General features: G+C 43.4%; 1 protein-coding gene across 3 annotated transcripts in view; it reads left to right on the top strand.

The window, feature by feature from the left end:
• LOC105478963 (G protein subunit alpha L) overlaps nucleotides 1-26,238 on the top strand; it is a 201,009-nt gene that overhangs the window by 130,583 nt on the left and 44,188 nt on the right. For all 3 annotated transcript variants that reach the window (XM_024791969.2, XM_071085693.1, XM_071085692.1), the window contains exon 5: nucleotides 13,360-13,457. In XM_024791969.2, the coding sequence (XP_024647737.2) occupies nucleotides 13,360-13,457 (98 nt within the window). The remainder of the gene's footprint in view (nucleotides 1-13,359; nucleotides 13,458-26,238) is intronic.

Genomic DNA, 26,238 nt, shown 5'->3' with positions numbered 1-26,238 from the left:
ACCCTTGTTCCCCACAAAAAGGGGTCTCCATTCTCCATTTTGCTTCTCAACAGGTAAGACTGAGAGGATACAGAGTGACTAAAAAGACCAAGAAGAAGAGTAATACCCTAAAATGTTATATAATTCAAGCTTGATGTTCCAAGGAGAATTTTTGTCAGATAACTTAGAGGCTTGTCTGGAAGCAAAGACTAAAGTCGTGATTCTTTGAGTCTTTTTTCCCTGATGAAAATACCTAATTATTTTATTTCTGTTCCCACACAAATAAGTTTCTCTTGTGAGTCTCTTTGGCATGCTCCAAGTGCACAGCTTTCTTAGAGAATTAGGATTTTACAGAGAGAATCTTAGGTCTATGAGTGGGAGTATTGTGAAGAGAAAAGAAGTCAAAAGCTAAAAAATTAATTTTGTGGGGAAAAAAAATACTTGAGGAAAATTCTAGGTTCCATCACTGGAGATTCAATTTGTTTAATTCTGTACTGTGGGTCATGGATCTGATTACTTAAAACTTTATATTTTTCACAGTTGTTTTGTGAGATTATAATTTGGAAATAAAAGGTAGCGTCCCTAGACAAATCTTAAAATACCTTTGAAAAAATCAGTAAAAGCAGTAGAAACCCTGCAACTGGCCCTGGGGGGCTGTGAAGGTCGCTTGGCTTCATCCTCCTATACTTGGGAACCCGCAGGGAATTCTGATTCTGCCCCAGGCCTCAAGGATCTTGAGAGAATTAATATGTGAAATTAGCAAGTTTGCAGGACGCAGGAACAAATACAGAGATCAGTTGTATTTCTGGGCACTAGAAATGAAAAAACTCTGAAAAATTACATTTATAAAACATGAACATTAAAAATAACATTCAGGCTGGGTGCGGTGGCTCACACCTGTAATCCCAGCACTTTGGGAGGCCAAGTCAGGCGGATCACCTGAGGTCAGGAGTTCAAGACCAGCCTGGTCAACATGGTGAAACTCCATCTCTACTAAAAATACAAAAATTAGCTGGGCGTGGTGGCACACGCCTGTAGTCCCAGCTACTCAGGAGGGTGAGGCAAGAGAATCACTTGAACCTGGGAGGCGGAGGTTGCATGAGCCGAGATCGCACCACCGCACTCCAGCCTGGATGACAGAACAAGACTCCGTCTCAAAAAAAAAAAAAAATTAATAAATAAATAACACCCAAAAAAGTTTGGGAAAAAATTTAACAAAAGATGTAAAAAATCTATATGCTGAAAACTACAAAACATTATTTAGATAATTTAAGTAAGACAAGTAGGCCAGGTGTGGTGGCTCACGCCTGTAATCCCAACACTTTGGGAGGCCAAGGCAGGTAGATCACAAGGTCAGGAGTTCGAGACCAGCCTGGCCAACATGCTGAAACCCCATCTCTATTAAAGATACAAAAAATTACTCGAGCATGGTGGCACGCGCCTGTAATCCCAGCTACTCGGAAGGCTGAGGCAGGAGAATTGGTGGAACCTGGGAGGTGGAGGTTGCAGTGAGCCGAGATTGCACTATTACACTCCAGCCTGGGCGACAGGGCGAGACTCCATCTAAAAAGAAAAAGAAAAAAAAAGAAAAACAAGACATAATAGAGAAATAACATGTTCAATTATGTTCATGGATTACACAACTCATTAAGGTGGCAGTTCTCCTCAAAGTGACCTATAGATTCAATGTAATCCCAATCAAAATACCAACAGGCTTTTTTATAAAACTTGACAAGCTAATTCTAAAATTTATGCAAAAATTCAAAAGACTTAGAGGCTTGTCTGGAAGCAAGACTAAAGTGGTGATTCTTTGAATCTTTTTTCCCTGATGAAAATACCTAATTATTTTATTAGAATAGCCGAAACAATGTTAGAAGAGGAGAACAAAGTTGGAGAAGTTGGAACTGCCTAATTTGAAGACTTACGAGAAAGCCGCAATAATCAAGACAGTATAGAGTTAGCATGAGGAGAGAGTTAGAGATCAGTGGAACAGAATTGAGAATTCAGAAATAGATCCGCCTTCATATGGTCCATTTTAAGAGAGATGTCAAGCGCGGTGGCATGTGCTTATGGTCCGGGCTACTCAGGAGGCTGACATGGGAGGATGGCTTGAGCCCAGGAGGTCAAGGCTGCAGCGAGCTGTAATTGCACCACTGCACTCCAGCCTGGGCAACAGAGTAAGACCCCGTGTCTAAAACAAATTTAAAATTTAAAAACATTTTAAAAGAGAGAGAGAGGTACTAAGGATTCAAGGGAGAAAGGATAGTCTTTTCTCTAAATGTTCGGGAGAAGCTGGATGTCCCTATGGAAAAAAAGTGAATATTGACCCTTTCCTTATACCATACCCAAAAATTAATTCACATGGATCGTAGGCCTAAATGTAAGAGGTGAAAACTATAAACTTTAAGAAAAAAAAAAATGGAAGAAATATTTTTAACTGATAGGCAAATATTTCTTTGATAGAACACAAAAAAAAGGATAAACTCTAAAAGAAAAAAATGGATTAATTGGACATCAAAATTTAAAACTCTGTTCATCAGGCACAGAAAAACACCGGGCCAGGCGCGGTGGTTCATGCCTGGAATCCCAGCACTATGGGAGGCTGAGGCGGGTGGATCACCTGAGAACAGGAGTTCAAGACCAGTCTGACCAACATGGTGAAACCGCATCTCTATTAAAAATACAAAAAATTAGCCAGGCATTGTGGCAGGCACCTGTAATCCCAGCTACTTGGGAGGCTGAGGCAGGGGAATTGCTTGAACCTGGGAGGCAGAGGCTGCAGTGACTGGAGATCATTCCATTGCACTTCAGCTGGGGCGACAGAGCAAGACTCTGTCTCAAAAAAAAAAAAAAAGAAAAGAAAAGAAAAAGAAAAAGAAAAAATGAAAAACAAAACACCATATGGTCTTATCATATATGGAGTCTTTAAAAGTTGATCTTGGCCAGGTGCAGTGACTCACATCTGTAATCCCAGCAGTTTGGGAGGCCAAAGCAGGTGGATCACTTGAGGTCAGGAGTTGGGGACCAGCCTGACCAACATGGCGAAATGCTGTCTATACTAAAAATACAAAATTAGCTGAGCATGAGGTGGCACATGCCTGTAATCCCTGCTACTTGGGTGGTTGAGGCAGGAGAATCACTTGAATTTGGGAAACAGAGGTTGCAGTGAACCGAGATAACGCCACTGCACTCCATCCTGGGCAATAAGAGTGAAACTCCATCTCAAAAAAAAAAAAAAAAAAAAGAAGTTGATCTCATAGAAGTAGAGAGTAGAATAGTGGTTACCAGAGGTTGGAGAGGGGAAAGTAGAGGAGAGGGAATTGGAAGAAGCTGATCAATGGGTACAAAGTTACAAGTTAGACATGAAGAATAAGTTTGGGCGTTCTATTACACAGTAGAATGACTATAGCAAATAATAATGTAGTGTATATTTCAAGTTAGCCAGAAGAGCAGACTCTGAATATTATCACCCCAAAGAAATGGTAAATATTTAAAATGATAGATATAGTAATTACCCAGATTTGATCATTATATGATGTATAGACTCATTGAAACACCACATTATACCCCATAAATATGAACAGTTATTATATGTCAATTATGTATTAGTCCATTCTGTATATATTTTATAGTCACTGCTATAAATAGCTGAGACTATAATTTATGAAGAAAAGAGGTTTAACTGACTCATGGTTCTACAGGCTGTACAGGAAGCAAAGCGGCTTCTGCTTCTGGGGAGCCCTCAGGAAACTTAGAATCATGGCGGAAGGCGAAGGAGAAGCAGGCATGTCTTACCTGGCCACAGCAGGGGAAAGAGAGAAGCAGGGAGGTGCTACACCCTTTTAAACAAGCAGCTGTCACGAGCACTAAGTCAGCGAGGGGAAGTCCGCCCGCACGATCCAGTCATCTCCCACCAGGCCCCACCTCCAACACTGGGGATTACGATTCAACACGAGATTTGGGCTAAGACACAGTTCCAAACCATATCAGATTATATATTTTTTAATGTTTTAAATAAAAAAATAAACTTTGCTCATCAAAAACTACTTCAGAAAAATAAAATGCAAATTTTGGGAGAGAATATTTGCAAAACCTGTAACTGATAAAGGATTTTAATCCAGACTATTTGCTGTAATCTCTTACTTTTATTTTTAAAAACTCAATAATAAGAAAACAGTTGTTGAGCCCACAATTTCATAGAAGATAGCCAATGTAATTCCTCATTAGGGAAATGCACATTAAAACCACAGTGAGATACCACTACATGCGCACTGGAATAATTAAAATTAAGAAGACAGACAAAGCCAAGCATTGGTGAGGATGTGGAGATGCTAAAACCCCTAAACATTGCCCTTGACAATATAAAATGGTGCAACCACCATGGAAAACAATTTGGCAATTTTTAAAACTTAAACATTCACTTACCATAAAACCCTGCAATTCTCATCCTGCCCAAAAGAAATAAAAATAAATGTCCATACAAAGATTTTTACACAATTATTCCTAGTAGCATTATTCACAATAGTCAAAAACTGGAAATAACCCAAATGCCCATCAGCTGGTGAATGGATAAACAAAACATGATATATCCATACAATGGACTAGAACTCAGCAATATTTTTATTTTTTATTTATTTAATTTTTTTGAGATTGAGTCTTGATCTGTCACCCAGGCTGGAGTGCAGTAGCGCAATCTCGGCTCACTGCAGCCTCTGCCTCCCAGGTTCAAGCGATTCTCAAGCGACAGGTGAAACTCTGTCTCTACTAAAAATACGAAAATTAGCTGGGCCTGATGGTGGGCACCTGTAATCCCAGCTACTCGGGAGGCTGAGGCAGGAGAATCTCTTGAACCCGGGAGGCGGAAGTTGCAGTGAGCCAAGATCGTGCCACTGCACTCCAACCTGGGCGACAGAGTGAGACTCTGTCTCAAAAAAAAAAAAAAAAAAAAGGAACAAACTGTTAATGTACATAACAAAGTGTGATGAATTGCAAAAATATGCTAAGTGAAAGAAGCCAGTCACAAAAGACTAGTTTTATTCACATGAAGTTTCTAGAAAAGGCAAAACTATAGAGACAGAAGGAACTGAGTGGTGGTTGGGGCCTGGGGTGGTGGCAGGGCTTGGCTCTGAAGGAGGATGAGGCACCTTTCATGTGATAGAGAAATTCTAAAACCTGGGTGTTGGTGGTTGCATGACTTTATAAATGGGTGAATTTATGGCATATATAGTATACCTCAAAAAGTTGTTTAAACATAACACTAAGAATAATTGAAGTAGGCTAAGTCCTAAGGGAAAAATAGATGTGTGGGGTATATTGTAAATTTGTACTTATTCTTACTGGTCTCTTATACCCAAGGAACTGCTATTGGCCAGAGAACAGGGAAGCCAGCCAGCCTCAGAGCATGCTTTTGAATCTAGGTTTGACCACTTTCTAGTCAAGTGAACTTAAGCAATGATGAAGTATGCACGGTGGTTCTCATGTTGTCATTGAATTACCTGCACAGCAGGATTGTTTGAGACAAAAGAGACCTTGTACCTAAGGCTCTCAGAACATTGCCTGGGCACTCAGTAAATGCTAAGGTAAACGTTAACCTCATGTTGTTGCTGCTTAGTTGTTGAACTTGTTGCCTTGGCAATCACGCTTCTTGCTAGGAAAGATGCTTTCCCCTCAGGAACTGCAAAGGTTTTTTAATTGGCTTGTTTTTGTGGAGTTTTCTTTTTTGTTTTTGTTTTGTTTTGTTCTGTTTTTTTGAGATTTGCTCTGTCGTCCAGGCTGGAGTTCTTTGCTCACTGCAACCTCCACCTCCTGGGTTCAAGTGATTCTCTTGCCTCAGCCTACCAGGTAGCTGGGATTGCAGGTGCGTGCCACGACACCGGGCTAATTTTTGTATTTTTAGTAGAGACGGGTTTCCACCATGTTGGCCAAGCTGGTCTCGAACTCCTGGGCTCAGGTGATCCGCCCGCCTCAGCCTCCTAAAGTGTTGGGATTACAGACGTGAGCCACCACGTGCAGCCCATTTGTGGAGTTTTTTTTACCATAGTTTCTGAAAACTGTTCTCAGTAGAATTTTAGATATACTGGCCAGGTACTGTGCCTCATGCCTGTAATCCCAGCACTTTGGGAGGCTGAGGCAGGCAGATCACTTGAGGCCAGCCTGGCCAATGTGGCAAAACCCCATCTCTACTAAAAATTTTTAAAAAAGAAAAAAATTAGCTGGGTGTAGTGGCTCCTGCCTGTAGTCTCAGCTACTCAGGAGCCTGAGGCACGAGAATGGCTTGAACCCAGGAGGCAGAGGAGAATTTTAGATAAACTGTGTAACGTTAAATTTCAGGATGGACAGAAATTATACATAACAAGATCATAGTGTTATAACACTGTAAAATAAAATAACAGATCAGTCATGATAGATCCCATACAGACTTTTAACTTGATATTCACAAGATATCTGAAAAAAGAAACAGCAGATACCTATTAGCTCATTCTTTTATCCAAGGGATAAAATTGAGTAGGTGTATTTTAAATGAATCAGACCTAAACTCGAGTTTTAAAAAATTCAATTTAAATGGATACTGTCTTGAAATTGCCTATTTCTAAGGCTCATGTGACTACAGTGGTGGGCATTATTCACTAGGCTCCCTTAAAAGATTACATTAAACAACCGTGTGTGCTTCCACTTGGTCCAGAAAGGATTTAGTGCTGCTCACAAAGTTACAATACAAGTTAATAAAGCAACTGAAAACGTGCAAGGATGAAGCTAGGAACCGGGAGAGTGAGTTTTGTGGAACCACCGTGAAGTTACGGCTCAGTGTGTCTGACAGAGGCCTTCACACGGGCTGAGACACACCCTGAAACTCGGTTTCTAAGCTTTCACGCAGTCATCTCAGTGACATAAATGAAAGCAGTAGGAAAGTCACAGGATCCACGGATTAAAAATGAATAATAAAATGTAAAAAGCAGTTGCTTGAGAAATGCAAGAGTATTTCCGACACTAAAATTAGTAGTATTTTTCATAAGTCGCCCTAGGAAGAATATTGCGCGAGCATTGGGAACATTTTCACACTCAACCCAGGGATGAGGTCCACTAGCCCACAGGGCAGGGCTCCGTGTGGACCACCGGCCGCCCCCAGCACGGCGAGTGGGAGCAGGGTGGCCTGACTGCACAGCCACCAGACAGACGGCACCACACTCACGTCAAGTGATGGGAAATAGCCCTTTGATTTTTATTTCAAAATGAAAAGTGTATCCCAAATGTCAGCGTAACCAAAAAGTCATTTTATTGTGTTATGTTAGCACAGAAATTATGCAAGAAATGTTATTCTTACACTTCTTATTGTCATCTGTTTGTTTGCATTTTAAAGTAATTAAGAAGAATTTAAAAGCAAAAAATGTTTTTTTCCTCATCTGAGAATTCCATGTTATCTTTGAGTATACTTTCAATATAAAAGTAGTTGTAGATAGCAATATCAGAAGGAAAATGTTGGCAGTGTGAAATGGAGTCATTACATACTTTAATTTTTTAAATTTTAAATGTTGATTTAAAAATCAAAATTGTACTTCGAAATTTTAAAGCCTTACTTTTAAAAAATAGGTCTAAATTTGGTATCATTATTTTTATTTTATATAACTGAAATCCCTTTGAATAAAAATAACAAATATTCACATATATCAGTCAGTTGCTAAAAATATGAAGATCACATGGCAATTCTCATATTCAGTAATACAGAAAAAATTAAGAAACGTAACTTATTTTCTTTATGTTTTCAATTTTTATATACCCTCAGATGTCAAAAACAGGTTACATTTTACTGTGAATTACTCTTTTCAGACACATACACAAAAAAATACCTGAAATTATTTTTATTTAGTATTATTCCTCTTAGTTGCTAATGTAGACATACTAAAATTATTCTTCATATTAATTTCTCAGTTGTTTTTTAAAATGTATGAGATCTCTATGGAAGGGAAAAAACTAGAGCCTGTGAATTAAAATGACAGCAGACAAATTAACAGGAGCAAAGACATACAAGTTTCATTAATGTTTTTAATTTTATATGCACAGGGGCGTCACAGAAAAGAAGTGAAACATGCAAAAAAAAAAAAGTTACATACCATTTTAACTAAGGGTGACAAATTGTGGAAGAAGTGACTACAAATGAAAGGGGATTTGGGCTCCTAGGGTGGATATAATTGTGAGAAAGGGCTCTTTTAGTAAGGTTTACTTCTGCAGACTCAACCTGGTGACAGCTCTCTGTCCCTGCGATAAAGGTCACTCTTCTCATCCTAGTACATGGTGGGGGATATTTATGCTCTTCTTTAGGCAGAAGGGGGGAGAGCAGACAGCTCTTCTTGTATCTGTTGTTTCTCTGTTGCCTTCAGCTCAAAATAATCAATATGCCAGTATGACATAATTGGGGGTGGTGTATTTTGATCCCTATCAGAATCCTAGCCTAGCTCTGAACTAATGTTTAATTATACCTGAAGAAGCTGCACTGGCTGGCTAAATATTTAATGACTTCAAAGAATCATTTTCTGTGTGTTTATGTATTTTTTAGTTGAGATAGTGGTATTACGGCTATTTTTTAAAAGTCCTTATGTTTTAGAAATAATGTTGAAATAACATGATATGGTGCCTTATAAATAAAATATTTGTTTCAAAATAATAAAGGCAGGGTAAAAGGGGATGAGATATGGATAAAAAGAAATTGACCATGTGTTGATAAATGTGGAACCTGAGTAATGGGTACCTGGAGATTCATTCTCTCTATTTTTGTAAGTTTGAAAGTTTTCCATGTAAAACACTGAAGTAACAATGGCAACAGCAGCCTTGGAATTCACCATGAAGTTTTTAGAACCCTTTAAAAAGTAAATATGTGGAATCGTGGGGACTTAGCTGTATGCTCGCCCAACATGTCTACCCATGAGGAAGCTGAAGTGAAGAGAAATTGTTGTCGCTTTTGTGTTTCTTCAATGTTATCTAAATCATCTACTTAAAAATCACAGTGCCTACCATCCCTGTTTCACTCGTGCTATCAACACATGCTCCAGAAATTCTGTGTCTTGATTCTTGGTTCAAGCAGTTCTCTGCAATTCTCTCAGGCTTCAGCTCAGACCTAGAATTTAGTCCCCTATAAAGCAGTTCCAGTCCTCACCAGTGAATCTTACCAACCACAGGACATTAAGGCTTATCCCATGAGCGGAATTTACACTTGGCATCTTTGCGCTGTACTTGTGAATCGCGGAAGGACCACAGAAGTTACTGAGCTTTGCAGACCTACGGGAATCCTCATGAGTGTCTTGTGTTGCTTTAACAAGGTACCCTTGTACGAGATCCCTGTACTTTATCCAGTGAAGAGTGGATTTTCTAAAATAGTGGTTTTAAAGAAACCCAGTAGAAAACTAAAGAATAGAAAATGATTTAATATATATAATAAAAGGTGGTAGTATGCATAGTGGTTAAAAACACAGGCAGTGGAATATATCCTGCCATTACCCGCTGTGTGCCCTTGGGTGGATTGCTTAACTTCTCTGAGCACAGCGATAACAGCCACCTCTTCCAGCTTTGTGAGAGTTAAAGATGATCATGTGTTAAAGTACTGAGCACAGTGATAACAGCCACCTCTTCTAGCTTTGTGAGAGTTAAAGACGATCATGTGATAAAGTGCTGTGTGCACAGTACCCTCGACAAAATAAGAACTACCTAAGAACTATTTTAAATAGGGGTTATTATGTGAGTAAGGCCCTTACTGTGACATGCAGGAAATTAACGCAAAATGAGAAAGGGTATTGCGAAGGAAATGAGAAGACAGCAGGAGCCAAGCCTGAAGGAAGAAGCTGAGGCCTGGGGGCGCTGAGAATCCCAGCCCCGCTGGGCAGGGCCTCCAAGCTGGGGAGGTGCGGGGGCGCGCTGTTTGCAGAGGCGGGTGGGGCGGTGATGCTGATGTTTCTGCAGGAGGGAGCCGGGAGGTCCCTGAGCAGGGCCCAGTAAATGCTTCGGGGCTAGAATACCTCCCCTCTACAGCTCACCACGGGCTGAAGTACAGACCTCCAGCCTCCCTGCAGCGCACATCCGCCCTCTGGCGAGACCAGGCCGGCATCCAGCGTGGCCCGGAGGCCAAAACGCACCCAGGCCATGGCCGCCCCTCCGTGGGCCTCCATTTCTCGGGTGCTAAGTGAGTCGAAAAGCAAGGGCGTCTGATGGGAGCCTCAGTTTCTCCTCCGCCTGCAGGAGGTCCTGTGCGTGCAGAGCGGCGGGTGCATGTGGCAGCGCAGGCGCGGGGCGAGGGCGGCTCCGGAGAGGCCCAGGGGCTCAGAGCGCCTGGCTTTCCACAGGCCGGCTTCGGGCTTCTACTCAAGACCGGGTTTCTCAGGCGGGGCGTGGTGTGCGCGCCTGTGGAATCATTTGCGCCTAGAGTTCGAGACCAGCCTGGGCAACATTGTGAGACCTCCCTCCCCACCCCGCACCACCACCGCTAAATCTCTAAACAAACAAACGAACAAATTAGCTGGATATTGCGGTACACACCTGTCGTCCCCACTGCTCGGGAGGCTGAGGGCAGAGGATCACTTGAGCCCAGGAGTTGGAGACCAGCTTGGGCAGCATGGTAAAACCCCGTCTCTAGGAAAATACAAAAATTAGCCGGGCGTGGTGGCACGCGCCTGTAGTCCTAGCTACTTGGGAGGCTGAGGCAGGAGGATTGCTTGAGCCCAGGAGGTCGAGGCTGCAGTGAACCGAGATTGCACCACTGCACTCCAGCTTGCGAGACGGGGCAGAGTGAGACCACGTCTCAAAAAATAAAAATTAAAAATAAAAAAGATCAATTTCTCAACCCCCTCACTGACCTCTAGCCACATGCCTGTTAGCTCTGGGGTCAGCACCGTGTGGGGCTTACTTCCATGGTTGGTTGGGTAGTAGGGTGACCACACGACCGCACCCCACGCGGTTTGGAGCCCTTTCCGCCCTGCAGGGCCTGGAGCAATATTGTTTTTCTTTTTTTTTTTGGCCAAGTTTAGATTAATTACTCCAGTCTTGGTCGTTTTTTAAATTGCATTTGGAAACCTATTATAGTGAATAATTATTATGTGAACCTTTTTAAAATCTGGTATCTATGGTTCCTGTGTTTGAGTAAATCCAGTTAAATTTGTTTTCATGTAGCGTGAGTCTATAGTTTTTGTATCTTATGCGTCTGTCGTGTCCAGAGAAATCAGGTACCCAGAGCTGGCAACTGGAAGATCCATCACCATGAGGCAGCGGTGTCACTATCTCCATGGCCATCTTGATAACGGCATAATGCAGGATTGATCTTTACACGTGTGTGTGTGAAGTGTAAGTGTATGGACTTGGATGGCTCTTCGAAGGAAATTTTTTAAGGAAGCCTACAAACTCCCTTACTGGGTTAATGGGAGCATCAGAGGAAGATTCCAGAAGGAAACGTAAACCTAGGGAAACAAGATGATAACTGAGAGGTTTAGCCACCCCCTTCAGGGGGAGAATGTCTCTTTTTTGGTCAGCTGGGAACCATTTGGGTTTGTCGATAATGGTGACGGACAGATAGAGATATAGACTATGCCATAACTTACAAGATCGTCCCTGAGACTGTGAAATCAGAATTGGGTTTTCTGAACGCTAATAAAGCCTACACTCTGGATGTCTCACTTCTACTCCCCTTCTAAGGATTTATACCTAATTTTGTATTCATTGTTTTGCATCTCTTTTTTCAAAGAGAGCCTTCCAAATTGTGAGCATTAAACCCCTCACAGTGCTTGGATCCACCTTTGTATGGAATTGTGAGTCGTTAAGAAAAAGTGCTAGGGCCGGGCGCGGTGGCTCAAGCCTGTAATCCCAGCACTTTGGGAGGCCGAGACGGGCGGATCACGAGGTCAGGAGATCGAGACCATCCTGGCTAACACGGTGAAACCCCATCTCTACTAAAAAAAATACAAAAAAACTAGCCGGCCGAGATGGCAGGCGCCTGTAGTCCCAGCTACTCGGGAGGCTGAGGCAGGAGAATGGCGTAAACCCGGGAGGCGGAGCTTGCAGTGAGCTGAGATCTGGCCACTACACTCCAGCCTGGGCGACACAGCGAGACTCCGTCTCAAAAAAAAAAAAAAAAAAAGAAAAAGTGCTAGTCCTTCTGTTTTTCCTGCAAAGAATCTGTGTTGATTCCTAGAAATGTGTCAGCTGATAAGCATGAAGGAGGAGTCCCTGGGACAGGCCATGGAGCCTGAGAACCCTGAAGATCAAAGACAGGCAAATAACCGCCGTGGGCAGGGTGTGAATGTCCCCACAAAGTGTTTTGTGAACACTAACAGAACTTCTTTTGTGTTTAGCTACTAATGTAGTCATTTGGGTCCATCGCCCTTTTGGGTAATATTACCAATATGAATTCATAAGCCCTTCATTTACTTTTGAGATGAAAAATGTTCTTTCGGAGCGTCTTGCTTGCCATAATAGTAGGTGAAGTTGAGCACAGTGACCTCATGGCTCTGAAATGAACGAAAAATCACAATTCACACTTAACTCCTAGTTTTTTTTTTAAATGGAAAAAGAAATAAATTATCATCCCCAAAGTGTGTGGTTTTTAAAGTTCCTTTTTTATGTACCTAATACATCTGGGCCAAATTTTAATCCATGTACTCAACCATGTCCATTCGTAATCATAACTCACATAGAAAACGTAAAAGACAGAAGCTAAGACAAAACTTGTCCTTATAATATGCATTTTTTTCATGACTGAGATGGCAGTTCAACGAGTTAAGTTACTGAATACTAAATACTTTAGAATTATGCTGTTAAGTGTATTTATAGTTAATGTATGGTATTAACGTTGACATAATTTGCATTTTGGGGGACTTTCCAGAATGATAAAACTATTTTGAGCCAGGTGCAGTGGCTCACGCCTGTAATCCCAACACTTTGGGAGGCTGAGGCGGGTGAATCACTTGAGGTCAGGAGTTCGAGACCAGCCTGGCCAACATGGTGAAGCCCCATCTCTACTAAAGATACAAAAATTAACCAGTCACAGTGGCATGCGCCTATAATCCCAACTTCTCAGGAGGCTGAGGCAGGAGAGTTGCTTAAACCTGGGAGGCAGAGGTTGCGGTGAGCCAAGATCGCGCCACTGCACTCCAGCCTGGGTGACAGAGCGAGACCCTGTCTGAAGAAAAAAAAAAAAATTTTGCAATTTGATTTGAGTAATGATAACATGCATGCATTTTTTAATCACACTAAACATAGAGTTGGTACATTTTACTATGTAAACTTCCATAAGGAAAATCTGAATGCTACTTGCAAAAGAAAGTTTTTGCGGTTTCTTTTTCCTTTTAACTTTTTAAAAGGTGATTACACATTTTTTTTTTAATTTGTAACTCTTTTAAACTTTAGGAATTCTTTGACCATGTGAAAAAACTTTGGGACGATGAAGGAGTGAAGGCATGCTTTGAGAGATCCAATGAATACCAGCTGATTGACTGTGCACAATAGTAAGTTGTGTCCTGTACAAGTTACAGGGCCCTTTGAAGAATATGATTGCATGAATGATTATGCTGCCTTCTCAGTACTTCTGAAGTTTCTTGCGTGCAAGGAATGAATAATTAACCGTTTATGACAGAAATCAACTTTTAAAATGAGACATGTTTAGTAGATGGAAAATTGAAAATCCAGTGAGAATCAACATTTCTGAGAACCTGAAAGTTTTGTTTATTTTGTCCTGATTGTTGTTTTCCGTTCTCTTCATTTTTTGACTTTTATGTAGAGCTATATGCATATTGGTAAGTTAAAGGGAACTTACATAGTTATTGTTATGTTTTGATTTTGGAGCAGGGGCCTCAAATTAAATTTTAAAATAATACGAACCTTGTGATCAAGGCCAGGCTCTTAAAGTAATGTGATCATTCTGTACACATTAGAAGTATACCAGAAAGCCAGGCCCCGTGGCTCACACCTGTAATCGCAGCACTTTGGGAGGCCAAGGCAGGTGGATCATCTGAGGTCAGGAATTCGAGACCAGCCTGGCCAACATGGTGAAACCCCGTCTCTACTAAAAATACAAAAAATTAGCTAGGCGTGGTGGTGGGTGCCTGTAATCCCAGCTACTCGGGAGGCTGAGGCAGGACAATCACTTGAACCTGGGAGGCGGAGGTTGCAGTGAGCCAAGATTGCACCATTACACTCCAGCCTGGGCAACAGAGTGAGACTCTATCTCAAAAAAAAAAAAAAAGGAAAAGGATACTGGTGCCAGGGCTGGTTCATTGTTTTTCCCTGAAACACTTACTTTTCCATTTCGTTTTGCTGTGTTAGATATATTCTATTACTATTAGAAAATAATGGTCCCTAGAACAATGTGAAATTATTAAGAAGTTCTAGATACGTTTGCTGTTTTGATAATTAAAAATTGTATTTCACTAGTTGTTTTATGTAACTCTGTGGATAGCAAGAAATGAAATATTTTCCATTTTAAATCTCTAAACTCTAAAAATTCATAGACGTGGAAGAGATTCCATAGCATAAAGTCTGGGAATTCAGTGTCTGGAACCAGTCAGTGGAGCTGCATTGTGAATGTTTATTTCCAGGAGGGAGTGGTTGTGTTGGCCCAAGCTCCTGCTTCCTAGGTTCTACGTCCAGTCACCATCCCCCATGGGATGGGTCTGAAGCACCCAGCAAAGCCCAGAGAGCCAGGCTCCAAGGGGCCCATGGCAAGGGCCAGAGGAGGAGGAGGAGGAGGAGAAGACACTAAGCATGGGTGGGGAAAGGAAGAGTGGCCATAAAGAAGTGAGGGAGGTCAGTGGGGTCAGACACCCCCAGGGCTGCTGAAGACCACAGCAAGGAACTTGGGTCATCTTTCAGCTACAGCGACCTGCCATCCCAGCCATCGGCTCCAAGCGTGAGGTTGTCAGGGAGAATAGAATGCAGAAGGCAGAGACCCTGTGAGGTGCCTTGGGTTGGGCCAGGGTAGCCATACAGGTGAGTGCTGGACGCTGAAGGGGCAGAACTAGCTGGTGGACTTAATGAGGGAGGTGGAGGAAAGAAATCCAGGAGGGAACAGGGTGAACCACTGTGCCATTTACTGCAATGGGGACATCTAGGAGACTTAGGGAAGAGATCCAGCTCTGCTATGGAGAAGCTGAGTTTGAGATGCCAAATGGAGAGCCATGTGGAGACATCAAGCAGTCAGTCTGTTGTCGGAGTCTGGAGCTCGGAAGAGAGGCAGATGGCCCTGGTGTCCCGGTCATCCGCTGCTGACGGTATGCAGAGCCTGGGAATGCAGAGCACACGAGGAGTGCCCACAGAGAGGAGAGGGCCCTGGGCCTGAGAAAGTTCAGCTTCAGATGAGGAAGAGCCTCACAGCACATCTAGAAGAGAGGGAGTGCCCAGCAGAGGGCCCGGTCGTCCAGGCCAGACGGTGGAGAGACCCGGAAGGAGGAGGGCTGATGCTCCTAGTAAGATGGTACTTAACCTCCTTCTTACCTTGTCCAAGGACAGGATGTCCCACGTTCGGTCTGCTGGCATGTGGTGAGCGCGCTTGGCAAGGCAAAGCATAGTAAAGCATCAAGAATGGAGCGTACACCTGCTGCAGACACCCTCAGAGGACCATAGAAAGGGTTAGCTACCTCCTTATACGCTTCTTAAAGAAAGTATTTACTCACGAAAAGTCTTAATTACTGAAAAAAGTATTTAAAATGTCCTGGCCGGGCGCAGTGGCTCATGCCTGTAATCCCAGCACTTTGGGAGGCCGAGGAGGGTGGATCACCTGAGGTCAGGAGTTCAAGACCAGCCTGGCCAACATGGTGAAACCTCATCTCTACTAAAAATACAGAAATTAGCTGGGTGTGGTGCTGGTCACTTGTAATCCCAGCTACTCGGGAGGCTGAAGCAGGATAATCGCTTAAACCCGGGAGGCGGAGGTGGCAGTGAGCCGAGATCGCACACCTGTACTCCAGCCTGAGTGACAGAGCAAGGCTCGTCTCAAAAAAATAAAAATTTAAAAATTTAAAATGTCCTATTTCCTGCCATGCACGACAAGTCCTTCAAGATTCTCCCTAAATAATGTTTTTAAATTGGCCCCACCCTTTCATTTACGTTTGTGACTACAGTTCTGTGGTTGCTCTCATGTTATTTGGTTGCATTTGGCTGGGATCTGGGAGTTTGGAAAGGCTCTCAGTGGAACACCAGTGCAGTCTGAGCAGCCCTGGGAGGACGGCAAGTGCTGAAAAGGCCTTTTATCTTTTCCTCTTACTCTCACTTGCTCTTTCTGCAATATTTCAATCGTTCAATAGTCACTTAAGGCACAACAGAAGCTGGGCATGGTGGCGAATGCCTGTGGTCCCAGCTGCTGAGGAGGCTGAGCTGGGAGGATCTCTTGAGCCCAGGAGGTCAAGGCTGCCACGAGCTATCATTGTGCCACACACTGCAGCCTGGGCAACAGAGAGAGACCCTGTCTCAAAAATAAAAAGACACAACAGAATTGTATGTTCAACTCACAGTGCTTTAGGAGTGGGAAGAATATACCAGGAAAATGCTAGCAACTGGAATTTCTAAAGCAGTTCTTAATAATGTTAAAATTCATACACCGCTGCATTTGAAGTTGTTGTGGAATATGCATTCTGTCACCCTTTTTCAGTATTTCAGTATTTATGGACAAAGACTGGCCTTGGAGAACACCACAGTTCTGTTCAATGTCACATTAGAAATTTATCTGTTGTAAAAAAAAAAATGGACAAGTTATTCCCGCATCACCATAGTGATATAATTAATAATTTGATTTAAAATAGAATATGGGAAAATAAATCATGGAAAAAGAAATGGTGTGAACTTGACAATAGGGAGATCAGAATTCAGATTCTGGCCCCACCCCCGACCACTGTGTGAGAGTTTGGGCAAATTACTTTTATGGGAAAATTGAAAATTAACAGGATCTATTCTTATACAGTTGTGGGATTAAATAAGTAGACATCCAAAGTCCTCAAAATAGTGCCTGGCACTTAGTAAGCACTAGGTAAGTGTTATGTCTTGCTAGAATGTGACTGATAAAGAAACTGACACCCAGAGAGGTGCCTACGATCACAGTTTCCCAGGAACAGATGAGACCACAGCCAAAATCTGCCATTTCTTTTAGATTTATTCTTTCAAATGACAGAAAGCCACAGATAAAAACTGCCTTGTGAGCGAGGCCCCAGGGCCTCAGGCCAAGACTCCCTTCCAGGCTTGTCAGGAATAAAACACCTTTAGCCAAAGCCTCTGTTCCAGCTTTCTGAACCCTGGGCCTGACAGAATTACAGAAACCAGTTCCCCCTTGAGGCCTCACTATCCTAGGCTAATTGTAACTTCTCCGATTTAGCTTGTTTTACCCATTTTAATACATATGGGAATCATGTTGGAGCAATAACCTTTGCATGCTAATAACTATCTTGTTTTTCCTCTAGGGTCAGATTCTGGGATTGAGGGATGAGGGATTTCAAAAACAAGTGACATTTCAGTAAATCTGTTAGACCAATGTAGGACTGCCAAATTTTTTTACTTTGCCAAATAAGATGTTAGAAAAACTACAGGCTGCTTCCATCTCCCACCACCGTCACTTCATAAAATAAAGGACATTTCGAAACAGGCCAATAACAGGATGTGACTCAGAGTGCAGTCCTCGGACCACGAGACTGTGTGTATTGTTCAGCCCACTAGGTTTTGAATTCTCCAGGGAATGTGTCTTATTCATATTTAAATGCCCAGCTCCTAGGTGGGTGTTCTTGTACAAAGTCAATGCTCAGTCAATAGGCGCGGTAGCTCACGCCTGTAATCCCAGCACTTTGGGAGGCCGAGGTGGGTGGATCACTTGAGGTCAGGAATTCGAGACCAACCTGACAAACATGGTGAAACCCCGTCTCTACTAAAAATACAAAAATTAGCTGGGCATGGTGGTGCACACCTGTAATTCCAGCTACTCAGGAGGCTGAGGCAGGAGAATTGCTTGAACCCAGGAGGTGGAGGTTGCAGTGAGCAGAAGTCACTGCACTCCATCGTGGGCAAAAGAGCAAGACTCTGTCTCAAAAAATAAATAAATACGTAAAGTCAGCGCTCAGTCGGTGCTGTCTGAAATACATGAGTTGGCCAAAGAAGAGCTGGTATTTGATGTGTTATTGACGGGAAAAGCCAACCCTTGACTCCTTGACGGGTCCACACACACTCGCCTTTCCCCATGCTGTGATTGCCACTATTCCTGCATGTTTTCCATGTTCTTTATACCTGAATTGCTCTTGGGAAAGCTCTGACTTAAATCTTGGTGTGACACTAAGTCACTGTGTTACCTTGCTCAACAGAATTGCATCTTTCTTTCTTTTTTTTTTTTTTCTGAGACGGAGTTTCGCTCTTGTTGCCCAGGCTGGAGTTCAATGGCACAATCTTGGCTCACTGCAACCTCCGCCTCCCGGGTTCAAGCGATTCTCCTGCCTCAGCCTCAGAATTGCATCTTGAACCCTAGTGCTTATGAAGAAGGTAATAATTCTAAGACCTCTTAAAGTCGTTTCTTCCACGGCAGGAGTCATGGGAGTCTTCTGGGCTTCTCAGCGATGCTGAAATTGTTAGGGCCTCAGGAGGCCAAGCTGCCAATAAGAGAATCCAGGAGTTCCTCCAAAGGTTCAACATTGAAATCCCCAGGAATCCCTCTCCTAGGTGTAAACCCAAGAGAATTAAACACATACCTCCACACAAAAACTGGTAGATGGATGTTCATAGCAATATTTGTCATCATAACTAAAAGGCGAAAACAACCCAAATGTTCATCAAATGAAGAATGTGTAGACAAAATGTGATTACATCCACACAGTGGAATATTACTCGGCAATGAAAAGGAATAAAGTACTGACACATGCTACAACATGGATGAACCTTGAAAACATCACACTAAGTGAAAGAAATAAGACACAAAAAAGACACATATTATATGATTACATGTGTGTGAAATGACCAGAATAGGTAAATCTACAGAGACAGAAGTCAAGTAGTGGTTTCTGGGGGCTGGGGAGAGGGGGGACTTAAGAGTGACTGCTAATGGATGGAGGGTTTCTCTTTGGGATAATGAGTAAGTTCTGGAATTGGATAGTGGTGATGGTTGCACAGTTTTGTGGATATATTGAAACCACAGAATTGCATACATCAAAATGATGAGTTTTGTCTTATTTGAAATTATATGTTATTTAAAAAAAACGACGAGAGAGGGAAGAATCCAGGGCAGGAAAAGCAATGGGAGCTCGGTGGTCAGGCCTGGCCATGGGCACGGTCTAGTGGAGGACTTATGTGAAGACAGAGATGCTGCCTCATCCTTTAGGCCTCTTTGGTGAGTCAGGGGTCCTCTTCTGAAGTCCAGGTTAAGGTCTGAATATGGGTTTATAAGGCCTGCTTCTGGCCGGGCGCGGTGGCTCAAGCCTGTAATCCCAGCACTTTGGGAGGCCGAGACGGGCGGATCACGAGGTCAGGAGATCGAGACCATCCTGGCTAACACGGTGAAACCCCATCTCTACTAAAAAATACAAAAAACTAGCCGGGCGAGGTGGCGGGCGCCTGTAGTCCCAGCTACTCGGGAGGCTGAGGCAGGAGAATGGCGTGAACCCGGGAGGCGGAGCTTGCAGTGAGCTGAGATCCAGCCACTGCACCCCAGCCTGGGTGACAGAGCCAGACTCCGTCTCAAAAAAAAAAAAAAAAAAAAAAAAAAATATATAAGGCCTGCTTCTTCATACTTGGCCCACCGAAAACACGCAACCCCACACACTCTCTCCAAGCCTGCAAATGTGTGTGTGGATAAGGACCTCTAAAACTGTAAAGCTCCCATGGCATAAAAAAGTCTAAGGCTGGCCGGGCGCGGTGGCTCAAGCCTGTAATCCCAGCACTTTGGGAGGCCGAGATGGGCGGATCACGAGGTCAGGAGATCGAGAGACGATCCCGGCTAATACGGTGAAACCCCGTCTCTACTAAAAAATACAAAAAAATAGCCGGGCGAGGTGGCGGGCGCCTGTAGTCCCAGCTACTCGGGAGGCTGAGGCAGGAGAATGGCGTGAACCCGGGAGGTGGAGCTTGCAGTGAGCTGAGATCTGGCCACTGCACTCCAGCCCGGGCGACAGAGTGAGACTCCGTCTCAAAAAAAAAAAAAAAAAAAAAGTCTAAGGCTGTGAAGATCTGTGTTGTGCTGCTGGGCATGCAAGGAATGGAAACTTACTAAGTGACTTCAAGAAAAGGGGTTTTTCTTTCCTGAGGATCTGGAAGCTGGTATTGAGCCAGAGGCCCTATGAGGAAAAGGATTCTGTTCTTGCCTTCAGGCGTTTCAACTTTGTCATCCCTGTTTACTCCACTCGTACCTTGTCCACTGCGTAACGTGCAGGTGAATTCCAGAGGGAGCAGGGGAGATGGGTTTTGCTAAGGCCAGGCCAATTCCTACCTAGCCTTGTGCCCTCGAACAGGCCCACTGGCCAGTTGCTGGGGCTCACTTGACCCAGTCGGTGGCCGTTTGTGTGTCCCTGAGCAGGTGCTGCGGTGAGGCAGAGCCAGCCAGGTGGCACTGACCAGCTGCAGGACTGATGTGATATGAGAATAATTATCATCACTGAGCTTTAAATACTGTGTTTTCTGTAAAAATGAGTGTCCTTGAAGCATTGAGCAAGCTGTGCAAATTACCAGAGATTATATTTTATACTGAATTTTCCAGTTCCTACTGTGAAAATTTAAAAACAACCTCCACTGAATTATCCCTCAAAATGCATTTCCTCTAAGTCCTAATACTAAGTGATTATGTAACCATGGAAACGGTTATTTTGGGAGAAAGAAAATCAGAGAGAATTGGATCTGTAGCATAGCTTTATAAAATCGGACTTTGCTTAATGGAACTTCCAACTCCACAGCTCACGGAGTAGGTTCTTAGGCTCAGTGCGACACAGGATAAGCTCCTTTAGGGCTACATCCATTTCAGTCATTGGTTTTTGAATTTTCTAAGGAGAGACACCATCCCAGAAAAAAAAAGAGCAGCGAAAAAAGTCAAGTGATTGTTCTGCTGCAGTCCCAGATCTGTTTTCTGTCACCTTTCAGGAGTTTTCTTGACCCCATTGGCCCTCTTTGGCACTGATTTGATCCTATGACTGTCAAGTCCTGAAATACTCAGCTCTCAGGACAATCTGGAAATTATTAGCACAAATGAAGTTTCAACTTCAAAGTTAAGTTTTTGCAAAAAATGAAAGGAATTGGCCGGGGGCGGTGGCTCACACCCGTAAGCCCAGCATTTTGGGAGGCCTAGGTGGGCAAATCACCTGAGGTCAGAAGTCTGAGACCAGCCTGGCCAACATGGTGAAACCCCATCTCTACTAAAATTACAAAAATTAGCCGGGCGTGGTGGTACATGCGCCTTTAATCCCAGCTACTCGGGAGGCTGAGGCAGGAGAATCGCTTGAATCTGGGAAGTGGAGGTTTCAGTGAGCTGAGACCACGCCACTGCACTCCAGTAGGGGTGACAAGAGTGAAACTCCGTCTCAAAATAAATAAATAAATAAAAATTTTAAAAAATAAGATGAAAGGAATTATAATTTTAAAATATGCATATTACTGTATATACTGTTGAACCTATTAAATATATAGCAGCCGCCTGGATGTTTATACACGTTCTTCTTACCTCTCATTTTGATCTCTATCTCTAGCCAAATTTATTTCAGATTTTTTTTTTTTTTTTTTTTGAGTCATTCGGTCACCCAGGCTGGATTGCAGTGGTGTGATCTCCACTCACTGCAACCTCAGCCTCCCTAGTAGCTGGGATCACAGGGGCCTGCCACCACTCCTGGCTAATTTTTGTATTTTTAGTAGAGATGAGGTTTTACCATATTGGCCGGGCTGGTCTCGAACTCCTGATCCAAGTGATCTGCCCACCGTGGCCTCCCAAAGTGCTGGTGTTGCAGGCATGAGCCACTGCACCCGGCCTCTCAGATTTGCTTCCTAGAGCTACAAAATTGGAAATGTTCCTGCTTATGGGCACTATAATAACATTTACTTTAGCTATGAAAAGTAAACGTAGCAGCAAGGACTAGGTAGGTAGACCACATGCCTCCGCATGTGGCCATCAGGCCCTGTTACCTGCTTCTTTCGCTCTCCTCTGGGAACCCTTGCCCTGAGGCATCCAGAAGAAAAATTTTAGTGGGATTACCACAGATGTCTTTGTGTGTAAAGACTGTTTTTAAAAAATCTCCGAAAATCTACTTTGAGTAGAGAACTGCAGTGACTTCCCTTTCCTTATCTGACGTAACCCTCGGACTTCCTGTACAGAAAGGACGCCTGGAACAGGACGGGGCTCAGGGCCTGGCCTCTGCCTAGCATGTACATACGTCACAGGAATCTGTGATGACATTCGCCATTCACCGTACAAAATCCTAGATTCATGGCGTGAAAATCAGGACCTTCAAACTGTAAAATAAAAATCACATTTTTGATACCTTAGAGGTGGATTTTTCAGTATATCTTAGAAATGGAATGCTTTGTCACACGGAACTGTACGGAATGCCAGTAGCAAAGAGGGAAAAGGCGAGTCCCCTGGCTTAGCAGGCAGTGAGGAGCCGGAGCCCTTGTATTCGCTTCTGGCCTGCTGCTCTGTGGCCCCTCTGTTGCCTCCAAATGTGAGGCTCCACAGGGTGCGGTGTAAAAACTGGTGCCAGTTCTCAAAATTCCTACCAGCAGGACCAAATGCAATTTATAGCCAGTGCCAAAGCAAAGTGGTATTTTATTAAAATAAATACATGAAACCAAAGTGAACATTTAATAAAATCAAATTTAGTTTACATATTCACATTTGTAACGTTTACTTATTATAAACAAACCAGAAGATCTCTACGGCTATGTTGGTAAGAACAAAATTGGAATTCAGTGGTCTTAGATGACGGTTGAGTTTTTCACTAGACTCAACATCCAGCTTATTCCTGCTGGGGAGGGGCGTGTGGGAACATCCTGACATGCGCAGATGAGTTGTTGCAAATGGTAGCAAAAGTGGGGTCTTTTGTTAAGGTTGCCTTGTAATCACAAGAAACATTTAAAGTTAAATGATGTAGAAATGTGAAAAGGAGAATCATAAGAAATTTTCTTCTGGCTGGGCACAGTGGCTCACGCCTGTAATTCCAGCACTTTGGGAGGCCAAGGTGGGAGGATCACTTGAGCCCAGGAGTTTGAGACCAGCCTGGGTCTCTAGTATCCACCAAAAAAAAAAAAAATGCCTCCAAAAATTGGCAGTGGGGTGGTGTGTACCTGTAGTCCCAGCTACTTGGGTGGTGGAGGATTGCTTGAGCCTTGGAGTTTGAGGCTACAGTGAGCCAAGACCGTGCCACTGCACTCCAGCCAGGACAACAGAGTGAGACCCTGTCTCAAAAAACAAAGAAATTTTCTTCCAAGTTGAATTCTTAACAGGCTCTAACAGCTCTTCACATTCTTTAACACAAATGTGACATCTGATAAACGTTATATTGATAGCGTCGGGTTATGGATTACGTTGTCCCCTGTGAGAACATGACAGTTACTGTGTGAGGAGAGCTTGGGCCCTGCAGGTGAGCCCCAGCTCAAGTGGCCTTGGGTGAAGCAGGGTGTGCATCCTCTGTGCCTCTTAGGGACTTGCTTCTCCCATTAGACTACTCAACAGGTGCTGCGTTGTCTACAAAAATGACCAGAACCGCCTTCCACACAACACCTTTGAAAGAAGTGGAAAATACGTGCATAATATTTTTATAGGAATTTGAGCTACACAGATAGATGCATCTTTTCAAAACTCAGCAGATATACACTTAAGATTTGTGTTTCATTGGACATCCATTTTACATTGAAAGAAAAAACCGTGAACAAACACTGATTCTTAGATAACAACCTGTGAGCTGCAGTATTTCGGAGGGAGTGGACTGCTGTCTTCCCTTTTTTTGAAATACGTCAAAAATAAGATGGATTGAGGAATGGATAAATGGATAGATCTATGATTTTTTTTAAAGTACAGTAAGACGAAGCTGGGCACAGTGGCGTGTGCCTGTAATTTCAGCTACTCAGGAGGTTGAGGCAGGAGGATCGCTTGAGCCTAGGAGTTCGAGGCCAGCCTGGGCAGTGTAGCAAGAACCTGTCTCTAAAAAGAAATGCCTAAAAGGAGAGTAAAATGAGAATGTCAGAATCTAAATAGTAGGTATTTAAGTATTCACTACAAAATTATTTCTAATTTATTTTATGTTTGAAATTTTTAATAATAAAATGTAGGGGGAATAAAGAAAAATATAGCCAGGCGCGGTGGCTCAAGCCTGTAATCTCAGCACTTTGGGAGGCCGAGACGGGCGGATCACAAGGTCAGGAGATCGAGACCATCCTGGCTAACACGGTGAAACCCCGTCTCTACTAAACAATACAAAAACTAGCCGGGCGAGGTGGCGGCGCCTGTAGTTCCAGCTACTCGGGAGGCTGAGGCAGGAGAATGGCGTAAACCCAGGAGGCGGAGCTTGCAGTGAGCTGAGATCTGGCCACTGCACTCCAGTCTGGGCGACAGAGCGAGACTCCATCTCAAAAAAAAAAAAAAAAAGAAAGAAAGAAAAATACATATGTAAAGCTGTGATCAGAGGCTTACAGAATAATGTTACATAGTAGCACAGGTTAATAAATCAACAGTACCCTACAAATGACAGTGTGAAACGTAAGACACTTGTGTGTGTGTGTGAGGTTTTATCACAATACTTTTGTTTGCTGAATTCTTTGGAACACTTCCAAGGAATCCAGGGGACTCAGGGAAAACCACTAAGTACTATACTACTATTAACAAAGGTACAGTTTCAGAATTATTGAAGAGGTGTGTCCCACTAGGCAGGTGGCTCACATCTGTAATCCCAGCATGTCGGGAGGCTAAGGCAGGAGTACCGCTTAAGCCCAAGAGTTTGAGACCAGCCTGGGCAACATGTTGAGACCTCGTCTCTACAAATAATTTTTTAAAATTTAGCTGGGCGTAGTGCCACACACCTGTAGTCCCAGCTACTCCAGAGCCTGAGATGGGAGGATTACTTTAGCCTGGGAGTCGAGGCTGCAGTGAGCAATGATCATGCCACCGCACTCCAGCTTAAGTGACAGGGTGACGCCCTGTCACAGAAAATAATAATAATAGGCTGGGTGCAATGGCTTATGCCTGTAATCCCAGCACTTTGGGAGGCCGAGGCGGGAGGATCAGCTGAGGTTGGGAGGTCGCAACCAGCCTGACCAACATAGAGAAACTCTGACTCTATTAAAAATACAAAATTAGCCGGGCATGGTGGTGCATGCCTGTAATCCCAGCTACTCAGGAGGCTGAGACAGGAGAATCACTTGAACCCGGGAGGCGGAGGTTATGGTGAGCTGAGATTGCATCATTGCACTCCAGCCTGGGCAACAAGAGCAAAACTCTAAAAATAATAATAATAATAATAAAATAATAAAGAGATGTGTGCTCTGTATTGCTTAGTACCCAAGCGTAGCTGTGAGACAGCTCATATTTATTGAAACTTGCCATGTGGAGGCACATTTTATGCGCATTAGATGAGCTAGCATAGTAATCCTCACACTCACCCAATGAGTTCATTATCTTCATTTTGCAGATGAGGAAGTAAAAGCACATAAGATTACACAAGACTACACAATACTATTACTCGATTGATCCAGGATTTCAAATTTTAAACCTAAAGATTATGAGAGACTGCTTTAGATTAAAAGTTCCCCAAGCATTCTGTGAACATCAGATGCATGCTAGACACCGCCAGCCACTGAATGACAAAGATGAATGAGGCATGGACCTAGGCCTTTGAAGAAGGAGATTGCCACAGGGACACCCTTTTTCTCAGATTCTGAAGGAACTCGCCTCAACTTCCCATCTCCATCCACTTCATATCTTGAACCTAGTTGTCAAATGAAAGCCAGAATGGCTTTTTTTGAGACAGAGTCTCGCTCTGTCACCCAGGCTAGAGTGCAGTGGCACTATCTCGGCTCACTGCATCCTCCGCCTCCCGAGTTCAAGCTATTCTCCTGCCTCAGCCTCCCGAGCCACTGGGATTACAGGCACATGCCAGCACACCCAGCTAATTTTTGTATTTTTAGTAGTGCTGGGGCTTCACCATGTTGGGCAGGCTGGTCCTGAACTCCTGGCCCACCTCGGCCTCCCAAAGTGCTGGGATTACAGGCATGAGCCACCACACGCAGTCCAAGATAGCTTTTTATGTACATACAGAGGTCCTTACGGTTCAAGAAAGTGAAAAGACAGCTCACAAAGGG

This window comes from Macaca nemestrina, chromosome 19 (genome assembly GCF_043159975.1).
Source record: "Macaca nemestrina isolate mMacNem1 chromosome 19, mMacNem.hap1, whole genome shotgun sequence".
NCBI lineage: Eukaryota > Metazoa > Chordata > Mammalia > Primates > Cercopithecidae > Macaca > Macaca nemestrina.
The sequence above is the reverse complement of the archived record's forward strand: the minus strand, read 5'-3'. Positions and strand labels throughout refer to the sequence as shown.